The sequence below is a fragment of the Monomorium pharaonis genome, chromosome 8 (assembly GCF_013373865.1).
Source record: "Monomorium pharaonis isolate MP-MQ-018 chromosome 8, ASM1337386v2, whole genome shotgun sequence".
Classification (NCBI taxonomy): Eukaryota; Metazoa; Arthropoda; class Insecta; order Hymenoptera; family Formicidae; genus Monomorium; species Monomorium pharaonis.
The window spans coordinates 16,156,825-16,181,665 of NC_050474.1; the positions used below are offsets into that span (position 1 = coordinate 16,156,825).

The 24,841-nt window shown below is 39.4% G+C and overlaps 1 protein-coding gene across 1 annotated transcript; it reads left to right on the forward strand.

Moving 5' to 3' along the window:
* Positions 1–23,187: 23,187 nt before the first annotated feature.
* LOC118646939 lies at positions 23,188–24,073 on the forward strand. The gene is made up of 2 exons (XM_036290891.1): positions 23,188–23,618; positions 23,692–24,073. Exons 1-2 carry the CDS (start codon positions 23,188–23,190, stop codon positions 24,071–24,073), a joined length of 813 nt encoding a protein of 270 aa, XP_036146784.1.
* Positions 24,074–24,841: the final 768 nt, after the last annotated feature.

The window sequence follows — 24,841 nt, forward strand, 5'->3', positions numbered from 1 at the left end:
TCAGGATATCCACGAAGTCCGTCCTGTACGTCCGTGTGCTATCTGGGTGATTGGCATGCATCTTTTAGATTCTAAATTACGTACCATTTAAAGAATGCACAGTGTTATCTTTGTTAGCAAATAGTTACGAATCTGTTTTTACACGAAAAATGACAGAATATATCCATCTTTCTGTCGATTCTCCCCGCGCGCGTCGCGATGCACCAAGGCCCCTCTATTAATACAAGCTCTATGCCTGCACCGCAGTTTTAACACTTCTTGTGCACTTTTGTATTTAATTACGAATTGTATGTGTGTGTGTGTGTGTGTGAAACATACAATACCAGCCATTGTACATACCCACATAGAAATTGGCATCCAGTGGATGTCCGGGAGCGTCCCAGATGCGCACAGTAATAAACGGACACAGCAGGTTGAGTGAAACGGACACAGTAACAAACGGATACAGACCAAACGGACACAGTAATAAACGGACACAGTAACAAACAGACACAGTAACAAACGGATACAGACCAAATGCGCACAGAGCGAAACGGACACAGGGCGAAACGGACACAGTAACAAACGGACACAAACCAAATGCGCACAGTGCGAAACGGACACAGACCAAACGGACACAGTAATAAACGGACACAGTACAGACACAGTAACAAACGGACACAGACCAAATGCGCACAGAGCGAAACGGACACAGGGCGAAACGGACACAGTAACAAACGGACACAGACCAAATGCGCACGGATCAAATGCACACGGACCAAATGCGCACACTGCACATGCGCACACTGCACGTATGCACGGACCAAATGCAATCCATGTACATTGCAAGCAGAGTAAAGTCCACATAGGTTAGCGACTTGGACGGGGTGGGTGCGGAAGGGGGGCCGAAGGTTCCCCTTGCACCCCCCATCCCCGTGTGTGTGTGTGTGTGTGCGCGTGCAAAGCATTACATGGGTTTGCGACTTTCCATGTGTGCATTCGGTCCGTGCGTATGTGTAGTGTGCGCATTTAGTCTGTCCGTTTCGCACTGTGTCCGTTTCGCTCTGTGCGCATTTGGTCTGTGTCCGTTTTGCACTGTGTCCGTTTGTTACTGTGTCCGTTTCGCATTGTGTCCGTTTATTACTGTGTTTGTTTGTTACTGTGTCCGTTTTACTCAGCTTGCTGTGTCCGTTTATTACTGTGCGCATCTGGCACTCATTCGAATGTCCATTGGACGTCCATTAAACCTCCATAGATCCATGGGACGTCTATGTCTATGGTGGAAGTCAGATGGACGTCCATTAGAGGTCTAGTAAGCTTCCTTAGTTCTATTGGAGGTTTACCTCCATAGCGGAAGTTAGATAGATGTCCATTAGGGATCCAGTAAACTTCTATGGCTCCATTGAAGGTTTACCTCCATGGTGGAAGTTAGATAGACATCCATTAGGGATCCATTAAATATCCATAGCTCCATTGGATGTTTTCTTCCATGGTGGAAGTTAGATGGACATCTATTAGGGATCCACTAAACTTCCATAGCTCTATGGAACATTTACTTCCATGATGGAAGTTAAATAGACGTCCATTAGGTATCCATTAAACTTCCATAGCTGTATGGAACATTTATTCTCATGGTAGAAGTTACCCAGACAACACGCTTGTCAGAATGAAAACTTTAAGAGAACTTTTTTAAGAAAACATTTAGATATCTTGGAAATGATGTCCAAATGATAACATTTATCAGAGACGTCTACTAAGAGAGGTCTTTGAAATATTTTATGGAAGAGTTTCGTTTAAGTTTCTTGAAAATGTTATCTTTATGATATCACAGCTAAATGATATCAGCTTAATGTCTCATAAAAGATATCACAATGCTGTCCGATTTTTGAGCCGTCCATGCGCGTCGTAGTTGACTCAGAAATTAGACAACACTATAACATTCTGAATGAGGGATCCATTTGATATTTAAAAAAATTATAAAAATAATGTTTTCAAAAATAACGGTTTGTTTACAATTACTGCGCACAAAAAAATGCACAAAATCTAAATTTATCATGTACTGAACAAAAACAGAATAATAAACGTACTATTCAATTTTTCTTAGAATATATGATTTATATAGTTAACCATCTAATTAACCATTTGAACGCTTCAAAATATTAATGCTAAATAAATCGCAATTTTCATCAAATTGTTAAGGTTATGGAAAAAGATAAATTTAACAATCAAATTAATAAGTAAATAAATTAATGCTATTTATTTTTAATGTTTTGCAAAATTTAATTGCTTTTATAAAAAATAATATAATTGCGTCAGTTTATAACATTTAAAGCTACATTCCAAAACGTCGTTTCCGAGGAAAATTTTACTCGAAATATATAGTACACGTAACGTATTCTATATTACATCGAGTAAAATTTTCCTCGGAAAGGACGTTTTGGAATGTAGCCTAGGTATATGTAGACAATAACAAGTACCCATATCAATGAGTCAAGTTGGCGTAGCAAATAGAGTACAAGGTTCGTAATCCTAAGGTCCCGGGTTCAAAACCCACCAGCGGCAAGTAAGAATAAAATAAAATAATAAAATTTAAATTTAATTAATTAAGAAAAATTTGTCCTAAATTTAATATGTACTATTGATAAAAATATTTAAAAAAAATGAAATTTTTATTTTAAATTTTTATTTTGTCAATTATCTACCGAGGCTCCATGAAGCCTCTACTAATGATCCACAAAACATCCGCCAGTCATCCACCGAGGTTTCGTGAAGCCTCTATTAATGATCCACGAAACGTCCGTCAGTCATCCATCGAGGCTCCGTGAAGCCTCTATTAATGATCCACACAACGTCTAATAGACCTCTTTGACGACCTCTAATGGAGGTCTAATGGACGTCCACAATGCGGAACTGTGGATTTCTAATGGCTCTATATTGGACGTCTAATGGACGTCCACTGGAAGTTTAAACTTCCATGGCAGACGTCCATTAGACGTCTACTGGAGGTTTCATTTCTATGTAGGTCAAAGATATGCTAACAAGAAAATTCATGGATAAACTTGAATGTTTGGAAAATGTATTCTGATATTTAAGCAAAAATCTAAAACCGTTAGTACCTAAAAATTTTTTTTAATTTTCCAACATTAAAAAAAAAAGTTTTTACAAAATAAATCATAACTTTTTTAATTTTCAATATTTTTAACTAAAAATTTAGACTTTTATTGTTCAAGTCTTGTACTTCAAGGAAAAAAATATATCTTTGACTATTTTTTCAAAAAGAGTATTTATTTTGCATATTTTTGCAAACATCGAGTATTTTAGTATACTAAACAGGTATTTTCATAGAAAAGTCATGTTACGATAGTATTTACTTGAGCGTCACTTTTTTGTATGTCACGCAAAACCATTTTTTCCTTGCAAAATGGATTGCGGTCTACCGCGTGCACGCAATGTTAGAATGCATTACATTTTCAAGATCACTGTCCATCTCGTCCACAGATTGCTCTGAATCGTTTGAATATGATTTTCCTCGACATCCGAATTAACATTGTTGAAATCAGTACGTCCATCATTTTGTAAAAATTGTATCTTACATCGGTTGCTGTCGTAAATTATAGGCCATTATGCTGCATATTTTCGAAGAATAAATTAACATAAAGATTTTTACAAAATTCTAGGCATAAGAATCTGTATTATATCATACTTTTACACTTCTTAGACCACAAAAAACACAAAAATTCGAATTACTAAAAAACACAAAAAACTTACACGGAGGTCACACAGGGGTGGCTACTACCCTACCTTGTCTTTGGACGACTGTCAAAAACAAACCAACGCGACTTTCAGTTACAGAATAGTACAAGAGCATAGATGAAATCTTGAATTACAATTAAATGGCGTTACTAGTATCATTTTTTCTTAAATCGGAAAGATATAATGTGTTGAATTTAAGCGATGGATGGTAACCACCCAGTGTGACCTCGAAGGGTTAAATAGCAAATGGATCTCTCATTCAGGATGATATACCCAGACAGCACACGGATATCCTAACGACATCCATAAAACATCCTTTACGGATATTGAGGATGTTGTATCCCTCGTCTCGGGATACAGTGCGGGACCGCTGCCGATTACTCCTCGGTATCAGGTTTCAAAGAGATAACGCCGAGAGTTGATAATAAGAGATATATATATTTGTTCTACTGTTACAATTTCTTTAACAAACCCGAAAGGTGAATAACTAAGTGTAGTTCGTTGATTCGACGAGCGACGTAGACTCGTCGCTATTATTATTAATAATGAGCCCACGCGTTCTCTTTCCGCGGCGTTTATATACTCCGCTTTTCGGCTTGTTACCAGGAGATGTCACTCGCGGTCACGGGCCTTTGGCCCGTGCACTAGCTTAGCCAGCAATTGCTAGCTAGGCGCATCGAGAGATTTCGGGTGGCGAAATGAATAGTAACCGGATATATCGCCCGGTGTGATGTCCGGTGTGAAGGCCGGTGCGATGTCCGGTAGCAAGGCCGGACGGTGTCGTCTCGCGAGGTGTCACTCGACACCCTTATCGTTATTGCGAGTATAGCTTGTGTGAGTGTCGCGCACTCACAACATCCCTCCCCCTTATTGAAAAGAAAACGAGGGGCCTGAGTTTTCGCAACTAATAGATTACGCAACATGATTGTTTTTTCGCGCAGTACGGAGTTTATCATCTATGCTATATCGGTTGATCGCTATTTCTTAATGGTAATAACATTACTAGTTCTATACATACATGGTCGGCACCGCCATCTCGGAGTATGCTCACAACAGTTGTTCAAACTTCTCGAAACTGAACATGTTCATATTCACAGTCTCTTTTATTGTTTCTTCCTCGTCCAAGAATATCTCGATGCACTTTCGGCACTCTCTGGTAGGGCGAACATCCATCAGGGCCTTTCCGCACTTAAAACATTGTGTGATGGTCTCCCAATGTTCATCCGGTGATAACTGCGTTCAGTACCCGTGCGTCGACGGATCTTGCAGGGTGCAATAAAGCCGGTACCGTTGGTGATAGCAGCTTCGGCACTATCTTCTCCACGGGAATTCGGTTTCCACCAAACATCTCTCCGTGGGCAGGAGGCAGATGCTTTGTAGGAGGTTTCTTTCTAGATGGTCCAGTGGGCGAATTCCATCGATGGGCTGGTTTGCCTCAACTTCCACAGGAATTTTCATTTCCGGGTGATTTCATTGACGCGTGATATTCTGGAGATTCTTTGGCACAGCTTTGGCACAGTTGGCACAGCGTAGGCTTGTTGAGCGGATTTTCGTCGGTCTACTGCTGTTCTAAATTTTTGAACTTAACTTGACTAAAAGTGACGTACCGAGTCTTTAGTGGCTCGGTAGGGTCGTCTGTTTTATAATCCGAGAAAACGAAATTGGTGGGGTATAACTCTTTCAATCAGACCATATTTGGTCATAGTCAAGTCAGCTGTGCACATCCGGTATGTGAGCTTAATTGGCAGAAGCAGTTTTTTCGATTCTGGTGTTCCGATGTAATGCGATCGGTGGCGTGATTGTGTAAATCCGAGACGTAGGCCTGTGTAAGCTAATGCTATGCGCCCCTCCCTCGCGGGGAAACGTGAATAAAAGTGTTACTTATTTTATTACTATGTATTATTATTTTGTTTATTTTTTGTATTAGAAACGTGTACTATTACTACGTTTTAGAATAGACCTGGGTATAGTATACTCTGTGTCTATGTCTAACGTGACTCATTTTTTACGAGTATTCTGCTTTTTCTTTTTTATTATAACTAGAACAACACAGGCGTGCGCTACGCGCGCGCTATTTAATTCTTTACTTTTTAAAAATAACAATTGCAATAATAATTATATAAATAAATAATTATATACAAAAAGAAAAGAAAAAGAAATAGAGAGAGAGAGAGAGAGAGAGAGAGAGAGAGAGAGAAAGAGAGAAAATATACTTACATACATTAATTTATTATCTAATTTTCTTTCTTCTTTAAAAATATTATACACATAAAAAACGAAAAAAGAAATACAATATACACAACATACATAAATCTTCTTTAAAGTAATATGATATTGACACTGAAATGTAACGAAATGTTGTCAGCTCTGACTCTTTTTCTTCTTCTTGTTTTTTTTCTTTAATTAGCATTAGAGATTGGTGACATAGTTTGAAAAACAAAATTACAATTGTTAATAAATTATTAAATACTTTGATATTACATGTATCTTTCTGTATAAAATAAAATCAACATTTTTTGGAACTTTATATACATTAATTAATTAACTATTATTGCTAGTTATAAAATAATATTGTGACATATGCATGCACACGTATGCGTGCACATATATTACTCTTGCAACTCGAAGTAAGCGCAACGAGAGAACCAATCGGCATCGCGGAAAAGCGACAACAATACTTCGAGAGATGCGAGTATCGATGCCATGCCCTTTTTTAGAAAGGATAAATCCTATTACTACGGTTATTATTACTATTATAATTGTTGTTCCACTTGTTGCCATTGGAAAAATAAAGTGTGGCGACTGAAGAATCGAATTTGAATCTTTATCTAGTTTGTTGTCTATCTCCTCTAATTTGTCCTTAGAATTTTTTAATTCCGTAGAATTTGATATAATATTTTTTAATCTTATTTTCTTTGTGAGGCTTGTATCGTCTTCTAAGTCAGACTTCTGTAGTAGTGAAATATTATACTGAGGTAGATATGATTCTACTCTTGTCTCATGTTACATCTTGGGTGATCTTATAATTGTATTTTCTGTCACTAACTTACAGTTATTTTTTAATGTAATTTTACCTACTTTTTCAATCGTTTCCTTTATGTTTTCGTGGTCTTTACAATGTAGAGTAATCGCTTGTTTTTGTGGTGACGAGTATAGCCACGAGTGTGAATTACTTTGCGTTATCCAAAGGCTGTGGTTCGACGTCGCATTTTTTATGTTACAATTTTTATAATGATCTTTAGTTTCCAGATACATTTTTATTTCACAAATAGAGTCTGGGTTTATTCGATATACGGGGTGATTTTCCGCGCATAGATACTCGGTATTTATTTCTATGCATTTTCGCAGGTTGTTCTTTGTGAGGATTATATAAGTACGCTGTTCTGTGTCTATTGCGATTAGGGGATTGTTAATTTCTACGAACGAAAAAATGTTGTTTTGACCTGGGATAGGTAACGGAATTACGCTTAGTATTTCGTATTTTGGCATCGAAATTAGAGGAAATCGCAAAAATATATATATATTAATTGGGTCGCAATATGCGCCTGCTGTCGCAAATTTTTCTATTGTTGACCATTCATTCTCTTTTATTCTGAATGGAAAGTAGAGTCCTTCGGGCAATTGCGAGCTAGCGTCTTTAAGTGATTTTATTATTATTGAAATGGGTGTTAAACGAGGATGTAAAATTCCCTTTTTCAAAAACGTTAAATATTCTAGTACGTCTTCCGCGTCGCGTGTTAAATCAGACAGTACCGCGTTAATCATTATAAAATTTTCGTGTAAGTTACTTTGACGTTCATCCTCTAATCATTTTGTCCTTAGTTTGTCTGTCGCGTCTGCGAGAGTATTCTCGTTTTGTCGAATAGTTCTTTCACTGTTATCAATGTAGGCGATAGTGGCTTGCATTATTTTTATTTGGTTTTTTATTGCGTGTTTGTTTAATTCCTGTGAGTCGTGTAATACCGTTAATTGTTCGTTAATTAATTTTTCGTTGTTTGCGTCCATCGTACCGAACAATGATTTTGCAACTGACCCTATCCCGTCGATTAATCCTCTTCTGTGTATTCTTATATTGTATGTTGAGTTTATGCGTTCTATCAGTCTATTAGTTCTTTCACACCCTTTTCAATGACGCTGTGAAGATTTTCGCATGTTTCTTTATCTATGACTGCTATCATTTTGCATAGATTATCTGTTTTGCGTACGTATTTTTCTGCCTGTGTGAGTAGTTTCGACAGTGACGTCACGTCTATCTTGATGACCACCTTCCAGAAAGATTCAACCTGATGTAGTCCTCCTAGTTTTTCAAAATATATCCCTGGATGGTGCGTAAATTTTTCTATTTTATACGGCGCTTTTGTGTCCGGGTCTTCTGCGGAACTTAGCGTCACCCAGATTATAAATCTGTAATTATTTTGTTTTATTTTAAATAAATGTATATACTTGTTTTTTGTTAGTGGGTATGTCTCTAATTACTATAAAGGTATTTTTGTAATGTGGTCGCTGTAGGACCGTGGGAGCGGAAAATCATTCTCAAGTTCAGATGGGAGCAAAAAAGAATTCTCAAATTTAGAGCGTTTATCATTGCACGCTTCGAAATGTGTCATATTTTCGTTTCCGTTGCCTGCGCGTCTCGTTGATTCCTCTTTTTTTTTATCATTGCTTAGTGTTGCATCCTGTTATCTATTTACACCTTCTTTCGTGTGTCTTTTCTCCTCTAGACGATCCGACCCTTTAGTCTTTTGTCGGCTATCCGTTCGTGCGTTTGCTCTGGAGTAATCATGTCTCAGCGCGATGTTAATTTTGCCTCTTCTGGCGAGGAAAGTGGTGAAGGGAGCAGTGATAGCTCCAGTGACTTAGACACGGTGGTGCTTTTAGGCGAAAGTTTTTCGTCTGATGAGGGAGAATATTTCAATTCTGCTGAGCCGTTGCCTGTCAGCGGCTACGAGCATCTGTCCGGGCATGATGGTGGTCCAGCTCCCTGGGAGGGCATGGGCTCCGTTTCTGAGGATTTTGTCCCAGCCGGAGCAGAATCCTCTGGTGCAGGAGTACATCCGTATTTTGAAGATCATCTCTCCGATTATTCCGGGGATTTTGAGGGTCTCGCGAAGAGCATGTTTGCTGCTCTCCTTGATTGTTCCCTGTCTGGGGAGGAGAACGGATCTGGGTCCGCGGAGTTAGACTCTGCGGGCGCGGTAACCGGGGCGGTTCCGGTCGAGGAGTCCGAGGGGGTCGTGATCCCCGGCCCGTTGTTGGCTTACTTTCTGACACATGACTATGGTGAGGAATTTGGAGACAACCTTGAGCTTGAATTTGAGTTCGCGGTTGACTACTTTCTGCGCGAAGGGGTTTTGCCGCCTTTGGAACTTCCTCCGGAGGATCCGGATATGGACAAGGTGGATTAACCTTGCAAAAACATTATTCTCTCCTCTAGTTTGTAGTGTATAATGTTTATTATTTAGTGTAGTGCGTAGTTTAATTTCTGAATTTAGTGTATAGTTTTTTTTGCTTTTGGGATTACCTGGCTGGATTAAGTTTCTGGCTGGCGGTCTTTATTTTGGTGAGTCCACTTCCTTTTGTTTGGTACATTTTGTTTATTGTGTATGTATGCATGCGAGTATGTTTTATTCTCTTCCTTGACCGCAGGTTAGGCTCCAATGAACGGTTTCAAACGGTTTACGTGCACGCGTGTGGTTGTCCTCCCCCGCTTTATGGTATAGTTTATTTTAGAATGTTTTTCGATCACCGTGTACGGTCCGGTCCATTGCGCGTCGAGTTTCTTCAATCTTCCGCGTCGGAGCGCTTCATCGTATAGTAACACTTTCTCGCCGACTTTGAATTTTATTTCTTTCGTCTTTTTATCGTACTGCGTCTTGGCCTTGGCCTTTTCGTCTTTTATATTTTTGCGTGCGATTCGATTAGTGGCCCTTAACCTTTCTCGTAATTCTTGCGCGTAATCGTCGTAGTTGTAGGTAGGTTTGGGCGGTTTTGTCAGGGCCGTCGGCAATTCCGCCTGTCGACCGTAGATTAACTCAAACGGTGTGTACCCTGTCGCCGTATGAGGCGTTGTATTATATGTGTGCATCGCGTACGGGATCCATTCGTCTCAATCGATTTGGTCTTTATTTATATAATGTCGCAGATATTCGGCTAAAGTCCGATGTGATCGCTCGAGGATGCTATTGCTCTCGGGATGGTAGGCAGTGGTCTGGATTTTATTTATCTTCAATAGCTTGCACGTATTCTTGAAAATTTCGCTCAAGAAATTGGTGCCATGTTCAGTCAGTACGTATTCTGGCGTTCCGTATTCCAGAACATTTTCGTGACAAATTCCTTGCTCATGGTATTTGCTTCCTGGTTCGGTATAGGTATCGCCTTACTGAATTTTGTAAGATGGTCTTGGAATGTCAGTAGGTACCGATTTTCATTTTTCGTTAGCGTTAGTGGTCCCACTATATCAAGTGCACATTTCTCGAAGGGTCGGCTAGCCGTGTCCGTGACGACAAGAGGGGCTTTTATTCTTCGAGAAAGTTTATTCTTCTGACAAAGCTCGCATTTTTTAATGTACCGCTCTACATCGGCCGTTAATCCGGGCCAATTATGTGTCAATCGTATTCTTTTTATTGTTTTCTCGATTCCTTGGTGCCCTCCCGTAGGTGCATCATGATATTCATATAAGATTTGTTTTTTCTTTTCCTCTGTATATGCTGGGTCGCATTCGTTTTCTTCTTCCTTTTCATCTTCTGTAGATGCACGTGCGTGTTCGCTGTTTTTGTCTAGCGTGAGGACTTTATCAGTTGCTTCTGTAACGTGAGCTTCCCGCTTCACGTTGCGACTCAGCGCGTCGGCGTTCGCGTTCGCTCGGCCGGCCTTATGAATAATTTCGTAATCATATTCCTCCAACTTTAATCGCCATCGGATCAATCTTGATCCGGGATCATTTACATTAAATAGCCATATGAGGGGTTTGTGGTCGGTTACGATCTTAAATCTCGTTCTATAAACATATGGTCGAAAATGTTTTATAGCCCACACTATTGCAAGTAATTCTTTCTCTGTGGTGCTGTAGTTTTGCTCGGCGCGGTTTAATATTCTGCTCGCGTAGGCAATGGGACGGTCTTTTCCTATCGGTCCCTGTGACAGTACGGCGCCTACTGCATAATCTGAGGCGTCCGTAGTCACGTTAAATTCTTTTGTAAAGTCCGGATACTGGAGTACGGGTGCCGTTGTTAATTTCTCTTTTAACGTATTGAAGGCTATTTGCTATTCGGCAGTCTACGCGAGTGGTTCCATCTTTTTTGTTAATTTCGTTAATGGTTTCGCAATTTTGGAAAAATTGCTGATAAATTTTCTGTAATATCCGGCCAGGCCTATAAATGATTGGATATCTTTGACCTTTCGTGGCTCCGGAAAATCTTTTATGGCCTGCAATTTTGCCGGGTCGGGCGATATTCCATCTTCGGAAATTACATGTCCTAGGTAATTTACTTCTTTGCGCAGGAACTCGCATTTGTCCGGTTGCAGCTTTAAGTTTGCTTCTCGTAGGCGTTGCAATACTTCCGTTAGACGTTTATTATGGTCGTTTAGACTCGATCCGTATATCACTATGTCATCGAGATATACTAGGCATCTGAGTTCTTGAATTTTCATGAGTACCGAGTTCATCAGCCTCTGGAACGTAGCTGGCGTATTTTTTAATCCGAAGGGCATCCGATTATATTCGTAATGTCCGTATGGTGTCGAGAACGCTGTCTTTTGTTTATTTTGCTCAGCCATCGGTATCTGATAATACCCTGACGATAAATCTAGCGTTGAAAAATATTTGGCGTTTCCCAGTTGGTCTAGTATTTCCTCAATATTGGATAGGGGAAAAGAATCGCCAATTGTCAGATCATTAAGCTTTCGAAAGTCGATCACGATTCGGAGCTTCGGTTTTCCAGACGAGTCAGCCTTTTTGGGTACCACTAGTAGTGGCGCATTCCATTGGCTCGTGCTGGCTCTGATAATGCCATCATGCAGCATGTGTTTTATCTGTGTATTCACCTCTTCCTTGTTTTGCGGGGAGGCGATACGGCCGTACGTTGACCGGCGATGAGTCGGCTTGTGTACGTATCTCGTGTTTCACTGCTGCAGTGCATGTCAGTGATTCTCCACTTAGGTGGAAGATATGTTGGTATTCTTCGCATATCCGTGTGAGAGCCTGTCGTTCTTCCGAATTGAGATGCCGGGTACGCAATGTTTGTCAGATCCGTTCGCTTCGTGGGAGTTTATCCGCACGTTCTACTTTGTTGATAACCGCGTATATCTGATGATCATTTTTGTCGTGATCCTCTATGGTCGCGTGCGTATCTCTACCGGCTTATCGGTGGTGTTTATGATGCTAACTACGCATGCAAAATCTTTCGGTTCGAATATGCATCGACCGATATATACTCCGGGCTTAGTTTTTTTTGCTTGGATTACTCCGGATTAATTTCGGTTAGTGGTTGCTCGGACAATAGTCTCACTGCGCGGCTGTAGAGTGATTTTACCGTAAGGTTTTATTTTAAAGGTGACGCCGGCTATTTTTAATTGTTGTTTATCGTAATCGCAGATCACGCGGTGTTTTTTCATGAAGTCGAGTCCCAGTATTCCGTCGTACTCCATAGGGAAGTCATCCTTGACCACGTACATGGTATGTCTTAATACTCGTTTGCCTAAATTAATGTGGGCCTACATGCTTCCGATTGTATACATTTTGTGCCCCGTTATTCCCGCAAGGGTAATTTTTTCGGGGGAAATTCTAGTTTTCCCTTTTAAATTTTTTACCTTGATGAGTGAAAGGGTTGCGCCCGAATCGAAGAGCATGTTGATTTCTCTTGAGCGCGTCTCTCGTATAGGAAGCGTGATTTGGTCCAGGCCGCTGCTCGGCTGTGTGGCTCGAGTTACTTGCGCGACCTGATACGACCGAGCGCGCTTATCTTTCTTTCCGGCTGATTTTCTTTCTTCTTCGCTACTAGACTCGGATCCGGAATTCTTTTTTTACGTGGTTCCATCGCTTTTCTAGGATTATTATTTTTAATCTTATTATTTTGTGGTCGTGGAGGGTGATTTGACGTTTTGTTGTGAGGTCTCCCGTTCAAGTGCCAGCACTCAGCTTGGGTGTGGCCACGCCTTTTGCAATGCTTGCAGAATTTTTCTACGGCATTTATACGCGTTTTATCAGGCTGTGGTAGTGCAAATCGGTTCGAGTATCGACTGCTACGACAGTGAGGACTCACGTCTTTTCGTTTGTTTTTCAATCTGAAATACCTCTCACATTCTTAATTACACTTCTAATTATTTGAGCAGTGAATTTTTGTGAAGCTTATATATAATTTATTTCTAAAACTATTCAATTTTTCTATTCAATTTTTTTAGTTATTTAACTAAAATTTATGACCCACAATGTGCAACGATTAAGTAAATATTAAATGTAAAATTATTGGCGATAATGCTTTAGCACAAAATTGAAAACTTTTCCGTGGTGTCCTAATTTTCCGCACTTCCGACATTGCAACTTATTTCGGTAGTTATCTGTGGCAGGCATATTATATTTCGGTTTTGGGCGGGTAGCGGCTGTCTCTCTTATGCGTTCTTCTGCGCTCGCGGCGGCTATCGCCTCCTGCAACGTTGCATATCCTCGCGATCTAATTACGGCTTTTGTGTCGTCGCTAAATCCTATCTGATAATTTTCGAGCGCCTGCTGGTGTAGGATATCTAATATCGCGCGTTTATTTTCCGTTGTGTAATGTTGTCGGCCCTCTATCATGGACTTGTACAAATCCATTGTTAATTTGTCGGCTCTAAGTCCGTAGGTCCGCGCACTTTCTCCGGGTTTTTGTTTGAGAGTATTAAATTCGATTTGTAAATAGGTGGTGCTTTTTTTACTCGCGTAGCACGTTTCCAATTCCTGTTTTAGTTGTTCGAAATAGCGAATTTTTTGCGTTTGGAAATCCAACATTGCGCGCCCTTTCAATTTTGTGCACAGGATAGCTCCTAACAGAGTTACCTCGTCGTTCGGATCGATGTTTTCGACCGCGTACGTCATCGCGCTTAGAAACTTTTGTAGTTTACTTGCATTCCTGTCGAATTCAGGGATCATGCAGCGCGCTTCTTTTAGCGGTAGGGACCCGCGGCCTCGCTGGTGACGAACGTCATTGTGATCTACGTAGGTTGTGTCTCTCCTGCTGGGTCGCGATGGTTGATAGTCGTGAATGCGCTGGGTGTGTAATTGCGTTTCCCGCACGGCGTCTATATCTGTTTGTAACCGACGTATTTCTTGGATCACCGCGCGCAGAGTGTCCCGGACTCGTCTCTTTCTTGCGTTACTCTGGGCGGTGCTGCTCGTGCGACCGGGTTTTCGCGGATTTCTTGGTGTATTTCTTGAATTTCCCGCTCTGCGCCGGCTATGAATTGTTGAGCCTCCGATTGCTGAGCTCCCGAGGGTTGGGCTTGTTCGTTGGTACTCATTTCGTATCTTTCGAAAATTTCTTCAGGGTTAAAAATATCGGAATCGTACGAAGTCAGTGAAAATTCACCTCGTGAAGATACGCGGCTCGGAGTGCGACTAACGTACGGTCTCGTTCGTCTGTCTACACGGTCCCGTCGTGTCACGTCAACTGCGTTGTTGGGAAATAAACTGGAGTCGAGGCCCCCGAAAGGAAATTCTCGCTCACGTAAGACGTGCTCGGGTAGCTCGCTATCGTCGTTGAGAGGACGCCTTAAGGCCCTACGATTGTTATCTCGATCCTCGCGAAGGGCCTGTGCCGCTCGCCACACTAGTTTTAACTCACGATAGTGTATAGATCGCGCCGCCGCTTCACTGAATAGCCACGATTCGTTTCGTGTCGTGTACTATTGTCGTCTGACATTCGCTATCGCTACCCTTACAAAAAAAACACTAAAAATAACACTTAAAAAAATACTCAAGTTGAGTATAATTTGGGACAAAGGGTAAACACTCAATTCAGTGTAAACACTCAATTTGAGTGTTTGCTTTTTAATTTACTTTTAATTAGAGTGTTATTACTTTCAATTTAAATGTTCGCCATCTAATTGAGTGTTAATTTCAATGTTAATCCTAAATTTAAGAAAAACATTGAAATTAACACTCAATTAGATGGCAAACATCCAAGTTGAAAGTAATACTCAAATTAATACTCAAAGCCAGCTGAACACTCTAGTTGAATATTTATTTTAGATATTCGTTTTATGTCTATTTTTACCAATGCAGATTAATTTTAATCTTGGTTGAACTTGCTTTTTTTGCTTTGTTTTTATTTAATATCTTCTAATCCAATGTTTGAAAATGCACACTCAATATTAAGTGTATACCTTCAACCGATAGATGTTGAGTGTACATCCCCAACGTTTCAGTGTTCACACTTTATGTTGGAAGTATATACTCATTTATTGTGTGTTATATCCAAATGTTGAGAGTATACTTTTAAATATTCAGTATTTAAATCCAAACTTTAGTATGAGCACTCAATCATTGGGTGTACACACTCAATGTTAGAGTATAAACACTCAATCTTTAGTGTAAATACTCAAGATTTGAGCGTATACACCTAAATTTCGGAGTAAACTCCCAAAATCGAGTATTAACACTCAATTTTGAGTGTAAACTCTCAAAATTAGAGTGTTTTTTCCGTAAGGGTAGTACGCGTTTCGGTAATAGTGTTACCGGGGGTCTAAGCAATTCGGGTTCGCGTGGCGCTTTTATTACAAAATTTTTCTGGTGTATAAAATAGTTGTCGTGGACTTACATTACCGCGATGTATCGCTGCATGTTGTCCGTCGCTCAGCTGCTTGTGGCTGATGCGTCACGTTGCGGTAGGTCGGTGCCTTTTTGGATAACACCGCTATCGCTGTTGTCCGGTGCTATTTTCCTTCCTTGTCTCGGAGGATCAGCAGGTCGGCTTCGTTACGTCTTGGGTGAATTGTCGCCCTGGCTTTAATGTTTCTCTTCGGCGGTTTTCCTCTGTGTGCTGAGTCCGTTAGGGAGCGTTTTGCCTTTTCGGTATATTTTGGCAGTGAATCCCGCTGCCACCAATTTGTTGTATCCCTCGTCTCGGGATACAGTGTGGGACTGCTGCCGATGACACCTTGGGATCAGGTTTCAAAGAGATAACGCCAAGAGTTGATAATAAGAGATATATATATTTGTTCTACCGTTACAATTTCTTTAACAAACCCGAAAGGTGAATAACTAAGTGTAGTTCGTTGATTCGACGAGCGACGTAGACTCGTCGTTATTATTATTAATAATGAGCCCACTCGTTCTCTTTCCGCGGCGTTTATATACTCCGCTTTTCGGCTTATTACCAAGGGATGTCACTCGCGGTCACGGGCCTTTGGCCCGTGCACTAGCTTAGCCAGCAATTGCTAGTTAGGCGCATTCCACCGAAAATTGGGAGATTTCGGGTGGCGAAATAAATAGTAACCGGATATATCGCCCGGTGCGATGTCCGGTGTGAAGGCCGGTGCGATGTCCGGTAGCAAGGCCGGACGGTGTCGTCTCGCGAGGTGTCACTCGACACCCTTATCGTTATTGCGAGTATAGCTTGTGTGAGTGTTGCGCACTCACAACAAGGATATCCACAGGCCGTTTTACATCCTTCGGATATTTTATGGACGTCCATGGGGTATTGGTTTATGAAATTGGTGGACATGCTTTATCCCTAAAATATGTCCGATAGACGTTCTATGAATGTCCTATGGACGTGATAAAAAGCGGCATTTGAAATTAAATTTTACATTAAATAAAAGGGTAAAAACAATAAAATATATAAATATAAATATTTATTTAAAAAATTATATTATTTTTTCGATAGATTATACATTAAACAATTTGAATTAAATAAGTATCATACGTATAATTTAAACAATACATTGTTTAACAACTACCCAGATAGCCAGTTTGGTATAATAAAGATATTAGCATATTCCTCTGCATTTATGTCGTCCGTTGTGCTGTTGTTTGCTAGCATTCGATGTCGGAAATAAAATTCTTTGCACGTTTCAAACATTATGCTAGCATTACTTAAGATCAGTGTCGAATGCTAGCAAATAACAGCACAAGGGACGACGTAAATGCATAGCAAGATGCTAACATCTTTATTAGCAACATGAGAACAATTTGTGCTCATACATACATTTGTGGCTATCTGGGTATACCGTGGAACGAATATTCTTTATATTACAGACAATGACTGCAGCATGTGAGTGATCTCGTCTAGGCAACAAATAGTTGTGACTCGTCAACTATACAAAAATTAAATTTTATGTTTATACACACACATACACACACACATATATACATAGGTTTCAGAGTAGACTGTATAAAATCTTATTGTGTGCCATTGGCTTTGCCTCTACCTGGTTGATCAATTCGCCAATATATTCTATTACAAACTCGCCTTTAACGAAAATGATGGTGCTCGACCGACGTTCGCTTGCTTATAGGCTCTGATTGTTTCCGTTGCTGCAATCTCTAATTCTTTGCTGTTCTTTATCGAGACCGTCGTAATCCGCGTACACTCCGCCGTCGTCTATTATCATCTGTAATTATACGTCTAGAATTCGTCGCTGATACAGTGTACACGTAAACAGAACGGTCAGTCAGGAAGAGGCAAAGATACACAATAAGATTCTCTGCTGCTCTCGTAACTTATGATTTCTGAAAATTTTTAGGATTCTTACCTGACTGTGTAAAACATGCCGATAACTAACGAAAACCTAACCTAACCACTACTACAGCCATTTGCTTTTTAGTTCACTTGTGCATGCTAAAGATACTATAACAGATGGTCTGTTCTTTCTAGCTGCACTGTTGCACTGGTGCAATAAGTTAGAATGAGAAAAAATATACTTGTCTTACTTTAACTTATTGCACCGGTGCAACAGTGCAGCTAGAAAGAACAGACCAAGAGATTCGCAGATGTGCCGGGTAAAACCGGATATCGGATATGACGTTTTCGATGGCGGTTTATTTTGATTGTAAATGCAAGAATACAATATATATATATTTTTATTTATAGTTATTGATATTTAATAATCGTGAACAAAATAAATATTAAAACACAATATATTTAAAAAAAAGGTTTAGGCATATTTCATTAATTTTCCCATGTAAGGTTAAGTAATATAAATTGATTATTAAGAAATTATATATTATTATATATAAATACATATTATGTTTATATACACATTATGTATTATAAATATAATTTAAGCATTGTATTTAGACTCGTAGAAAAATATGTGCAACCTCAGGTTTCTCTCTGATTTTATATTCTATTTGGTAGACACGTAGACACTCTGTTTTCTTTTGACAGGTGACAGGTTAGGTCGGCTAGGCTTTCTCTGTCAGTTATATCTATCTTTCTCTCTCATACTTCCGGTTATACCCCAAGCGACGGGAGCCAATCAGAAATCGTTAACGCATCCGCGAATCTCTATTATAGTATCTCTAGTGCATGCAGATGATGTTGGCGGAGCAAGTACAAATAAGGATAGCATATGGACATACAAAGTAGTCCATTTTAAAATATCCCTTTAGTGTCCACAAATGTATATCCTATGGATATCTTCATAAGATCCATGGACATCAGGACAAGAAATGGACATAAAATAGATATCCTTAGGATATCCTGTGCTGTCTGGTAGTGTTGTCTGATTTCTGCCCAGACAGCACACGGTTATCCTAACGACATCCATAAGAAGTCCTTAACGGACATTGAGGATATCTACAGGACATCCGTTTTACGTCCTTTGGACATTCTATGGACGTCCATGGGATATTGGTTTCTGAAACTGGTGGACATGCTATATCTGTAAAATATGTCCGATGGACGTTCTATGGACGTCTTATGGACGTGATAAAAAGCGGCATTCAAAATTAAATTTTACATTAAATAAAAGGGTAAAAATAGAATAAAATATATAAATATAAATATTTATTTAACAAATTATATTATTCTTTCGATAGATTATACATTAAACAATTTTAATTAAATAAGTATCATACGTATAATATTAATTAAACAAGCTTAAGTATTTTGTAATTATCACCATATATATAATGTGTATCCATATTGTTTAACGGCTACCGTGGAACAAATATTCTTTATATTGCAAACAATGAATGCAGCATGCGGGTGATCTCGTCTAGGCAACAAATGATTGTGACTCGTCAATTATAACAGAAATTAAATTTTATGTTTATACACACATACGCACATATACAGGGAGTCCCAGAGCATACTGGTCACTGTTCATAAAAAGGTAGATGGGATCGAGATGAACATAAAAGTTCAATATTGTTGTGGGTTTGGTCTGCTAATAATCGAGATATAAATTTTTTAAATTATGCGAATGAGAGCGCGCCTTGCGCGCCGAAGGAAGGGCTCGAGCCGCTCGAGCCATAGCACGGCCTACTGTTTCAAGCATTGGCTGCCGGCGGCTGCGGGGGAAAGAAGGAGAAGCGTGGCGTCGTCGCCGTTCCCACGTCTCGCCGCACCGCACCTAAGCTCGCGTCGATGGCTGCTACGCACACTCGCGATTACATGACGAGATTATAAATTCTTAATAAAAATAGGACAAATTTAAATTGTAATAAACTTTTGTAAATAAGAAAGTCGAAAGAGAGAAAGCGATGGAAACGTATGGAACCTGCAAATAATATAACATTTGCCGCATCAAATTCTCTCATCGTTTTTTATGGAATATTGAATTAACGAAGATTTGTCACGATTGATTCTTTATACATTCTCCTTTCGTAACCATCTTATTAGAAAATTACGTAATGCACGAAATACTATCCCTAATATGCACTCTTTGTAAAATAACACGATAGAAAAATATTCACGTTTGATCTAACGACTTCAGGATAAATTATTCGATGCAACTTCTACGGTAATTATAGGTAATTAGAGATCAATGTTATGTCAAGTATCGTTAGTATGGTTAACTAGAAATGATTTTCTCTTGTATATGATAGAGAACTTCGAATTTCTTCTATCGTTAATACATTATACGTCACTGAAAATCTGTCGTATTTTATATTATTATAATTAATAATATAAAGTACGACAGATTTTCAGTGACGTATAATGTATTAATTAATAATTAATAATGCAATTAAAAGTAGAAGAAACTGTAAGTCTTCTATGGTTATAAAAGAAAATCCTTCGTTGTGTTAACAATACATGATATTGAACATTAATTTTTAAGCATAATTATCGTAGCATCGCGCCTAAGCTATCGTGAAATCGTTACATCAAGAGGGAATATTTTTCTGTGTTATAACAAAGAATGTAACATACTATGATATTTCGCGCATTTTAGTATGACACCTCTCTCTCCCCCTCTCTCTCTCTCTCTCTCTCTCTCTTTCTCTCTCTTCCTCTCAAGCACTACGTAGTACACAAATACAATAAATATTACCACGTTTAACAACATCTTTAGTTTGTACTATTCTACTTTCATTATGTGTAATTTGAATAAAATTTTAACAATTATCATTTCTTTATATTTTTAGTGTTACACACGATCGAAAAAAAAATTATCAAAAGTTATCACTAAAACTGCGATAAATAATCAACACGATACTTTCTTTCTGAGTGTCGTATCGTGTTTAATGTTAAAAATGTTAAAAAATAGTAATCTTGTTAAAAAAATTTTATGACATTTAATGAAACTCTAATAATATTGATTGGAACTGTTGTTGAAAATGTCGTTTATCGTGTTTCTGTAAATACTTTAGAGGGAAAGATATTCCTGCTAAATTACAAAGTATAAAAGTACAAAGTTCAATTTTACATACAAATTAAGAGTAAATAAAAAATTCAATAATGAATAAAAGAATTCAGAGTTTCTTCTACCTTTAATTGCATTATTAATTACGACAGATTTTCAGTGACTTATAATGTATTAACGATAGAAGAAATTCGAAGTTCTCTATCATATACAAGAGAAAATCATTTCTAGTTAACCATACTAACGATACTTGACATAACATTGATCTCTAATTACCTATAATTACCGTAGAAGTTGCATCGAATAATTTATCCTGAAGTCGTTAGATCAAACGTGAATATTTTTCTATCGTATTATTTTACAAAGAGTGCATATTAGGGATAGTATTTCGTGCATTTCGTAATTTTCTAATAAGATGATTACGAAAGGAGAATGTATAAAGAATCAATCGTGATAAATCTTCGTTAATTTAATATTCCATAAAAAACGATGAGAGAATTTGATGCGGCAAATATTATATTATTTGCAGGTTCCATACGTTTCCATCGCTTTCTCTCTTTCGACTTTCTTATTTACAAAAGTTTATTACGATTTAAATTTGTCCTATTTTTATTAATAATTTATAATCTCGTCATGTAATCGCGAGTATGCGTAGCAGCCATCGACGCGAGCTTAGGCGCGGTGCGGCGAGACGTGGGAACGGCGACGACGCCACGCTTCTCCTTCTTCCCCCCGCCGCCGCCGGCAGCCAATGCTTGAGACAGTAGGCCGTGCTATGGCTCGAGCGGCTCGAGCCCTTCCTTCGGCGCGCAAGGCGCGCTGTCATTCGCATAAATTAAAAAATTTATATCTTGATTATTGATAGACCTAACCAAGACTATATTGGATTTTTATGTTCATCTCGATCCCGTCTATCTTTCCATGAAGTATTGCACACCAGATTTGGGACACCCTGTATATATATATATATATATATATATATATATATATATATACATATATACATAGGCTACAGAGTAGACTGTATAAAATTTTATTGTGTGCCATTGGCTTTGCCTCTACCTGGTTGATCAATTCGCCAATATATTCCATCACAAACTCGCCTTTAACGAAAATGATGGTGCTCGGCCGACGCTCGCTTGCTCGTAGGCTCTGATTGTTCCTATTGCTGTTCTTTATCGAGACCTTCGTCGTAATCCGCGTACACTTCGTCGTCGTCTATTACCATCTGTAATTATACTTCTAGAATTTTTCGCTGCTACCGTGTACACGTAACCGTTCTGTTTACGTACGTAAGTCAGAGCCTACAAGCAAGCGAGCGTCGGCCGAGCACCATCATTTTCGTTAAGCATCATCATCATTCTCGTTAAAGAAGAATTTGTGGTGAAATATATTAGCGAATTGATCAATCAGGCAGAGGCAAAGCTAACGGCACACAATAAGATTTTTTGCTGCTCTTGTAACTTATAATTTCTGAAAATTTTTAGGATCCCTTACGGAAAAAACACTCTAATTTTGAGAGTTTACACTCAAAATTGAGTGTTAATACTTGATTTTGGGAGTTTACTCCCAAATTTAGGTGTATACGCTCAAATCTTGAGTATTTACACTAAAGATTGTGTGTTTATACTCGAACATTGAGTGTGTACATCCAATGGTTGAGTTGTTCATACCAAAGTTTGGATTTAAATATTGAATATTTGAAAGTATACTCTCAACATTTGGATATGACACTTAATAAATGAGTGTATACTTTCAACATAAAGTGTGAACACTGAAACGTTGGGGATGTACACTCAACATCTATTGGTTGAAGGTATACACTTAATATTGAGTATGCACTCTCAAACATTGGATTAGGAAATGTTAAATAAAAACAAAAGCAAGAAAAGCAAGTTCAACTAAAACATTCAACTATAGAGTGTTCAGCTGGCTTTGAGTATTAATTTGAGTATTACTTTCAACTTGGATGTTTGCCATCTAATTTAGTGTTATTTTCAGTGTTATTCTTAAATTTAGAATTAACATTGAAATTAACACTCAATTAGATGGCGAACATTTAAGTTGAGAGTAATAACACTCTCATTAAAGGTAAATTAAAGAGTAAACACTCAAGTTGAGTGTTTACACTGAATTAAGTGTTTACCCCTTGTTCCAAATTATACTCAATTTTAGTATTTTTTAAAGTGTTATTTTTAGTGTTTTTTCCGTAAGGGATTCTTACCTGACTGTGTAAAACATATCGATAACCAACGAAAATCTGACCATTACTACAGCCATATTGATTTTAAACGGCCATATTGCTTTTTAGTTCACTTGTGCATGCAGATGGTGTTGGCGGAGCGAGTATGTGGCGACATCCTGCTATCTTATTGGTCGATAGAAAACTCCCTAAGCTCCTCTCATGTATTGCGATACGTACGCTCCTAAGTTTATCTTATCTCGAGACACACGTTTTCTCTCTTCTGTGTTTAGCTACAATAAAGTTGAGATATATTCACGATATATGTGGTACTAAAATTGTCTATCTCCTTCCGAATCAGTAATTAGCCAAGTTTGTTACACATATCGCCACAACTGGTGACCCCAATTATTCTCTTTACGGGAATCGAACGTTTTGAAGCCAACAAAAAGAGCTACTTACCCCCCGCCATTATCGGACAACAAGTTTCAATGTCGGAACCATCTTCGGACCACCTAACCGCCGCGGGCGAGGAAAGTACGCCCCTCGGAAGCATGAAATTCAGTGCATCAGGACCCTATCATACCCCTCAAGGCGGCGGGAGCGGAGGCGATATTTTTACAAGCAAATTCCGGAAAGTACGCCTTCCAAGTTTCTGGCAAAAGGACTCACGCTTATGGTTCGCCCAGCTAGAGAGCGAATTTGTTTTCTACCGCATATTCTCTGACAACACCAAATTCAGCGCTATCGTTCGCCATCTGGATGAACAAACAATGCTGGCAGTCGCCGATGTTATTGAAAATCCACCAAACACAGATAAGTACAAGACTCTTAAAGACACTTTAATAGCACGCTTCACAGACTCCGAAGAGAAACGATTACGACTTCTTATAGCCGGTGTTGAGCTAGGTGACAAGCGCCCGTCAGAGATGCTACGCGAACTCAAGCAGTTATCCGGAGGTTGCGTTACTGACAACGTACTGCAAACCCTGTAGCTACAGCGTCTTCCATCACGTGTACAAGAAACTGGCTGTCGTAGAAGGAGTTTCTCTTGACAAACTGGCTGAACTTGCCGACAAAGTGTCCGAGCGCAATAATAACGCCGTAACAGCTGCCGTCGAAGTAATTCCTCAACAACAATCCCAGATATTAACTGATCTTGTCAAGAAGATGGAAGCACTATCAATCCGTCAACCAAGAAGCCGCTCTAAATTCCGACGCCGAAGCAAAAGCCGCTCAAGACAAGATTCGAAAGAGAACCATAATCCTGAAAAAGCAAGTCTATGCTATTATCATAAACGTTTTGGCGCGCAAGCACGTCGATGCACCCGTCCTTGCTCAGCCGAAAAAAAGGTCCTCGCTCTCACGGAAAACTAAAACAGCCGTCGCCTATTCAGGCGGTTGACGACGGTTACCTGTAAACGCCTGCTTGTTATGGACAGGACTTCTAGGTTGCGATTCCTAGTGGATACGGGGGCGGGTATTTCACTAATTCCTCGGACTAAAACATGTAAGCCTAAACATTCCTCTACCTTTTATCTATTCGCAGCAAATGGCTCACGCATTAATACATATGGAAGCAAGCTCCTCAACATAGATCTTGGCCTCCGTCGAGCCTTTAAATGGAAATTCTGCGTCGCTGACGTGCAAAAGCCTATTTTGGGCGCAGATTTTCTCAACCACTATTCTCTCTTGGTGGACATAAGGAATCGTCGTTTAATGGACAGTATTACGCAACTGAAAACTAATGGAACAGTTTTACAGGCTACATCCAGTTCGATCAACACCATTATTCCCAACTCTAAATTCCACAAGCTGCTTGCTAAATTTCCAAATCTCACAAAGCCGTCACCTCACTTTTCAACTTATACCCATGGAGTCGAACACCACATAGTCATACAGGGTCAACCCCCGGCGGCTCCTCCGAGACGTCTCTCTCCGGAAAAACTAAGAGCAGCAAAAGCTGAATTCGCATACATGATGGAACAGGGAATTTGCAGACCTTCGGCCAGCCCTTACGCATCTCCATTGCATATGGTGCCTAAAAAAGAAGCCGGAACATGGCGTCCATGCGGTGATTTCAGAGCTTTAAAAGCGATTATTGTTCCGGACCGCTATCCCTTGCCCCACATCCAAGACTTTACC

Coding starts and splice junctions, on each gene's coding strand:
- LOC118646939 (XM_036290891.1), top strand. CDS start 23,188: ATGTCGGAACCATCTTCGGACCACCTAACCGCCGCGGGCGAGGAAAGT. Junction 23,619..23,691: donor GAGCTAGGTGACAAGCGCCC/GTCAGAGATGCT, acceptor CAAACCCTGTAG/CTACAGCGTCTTCCATCACG.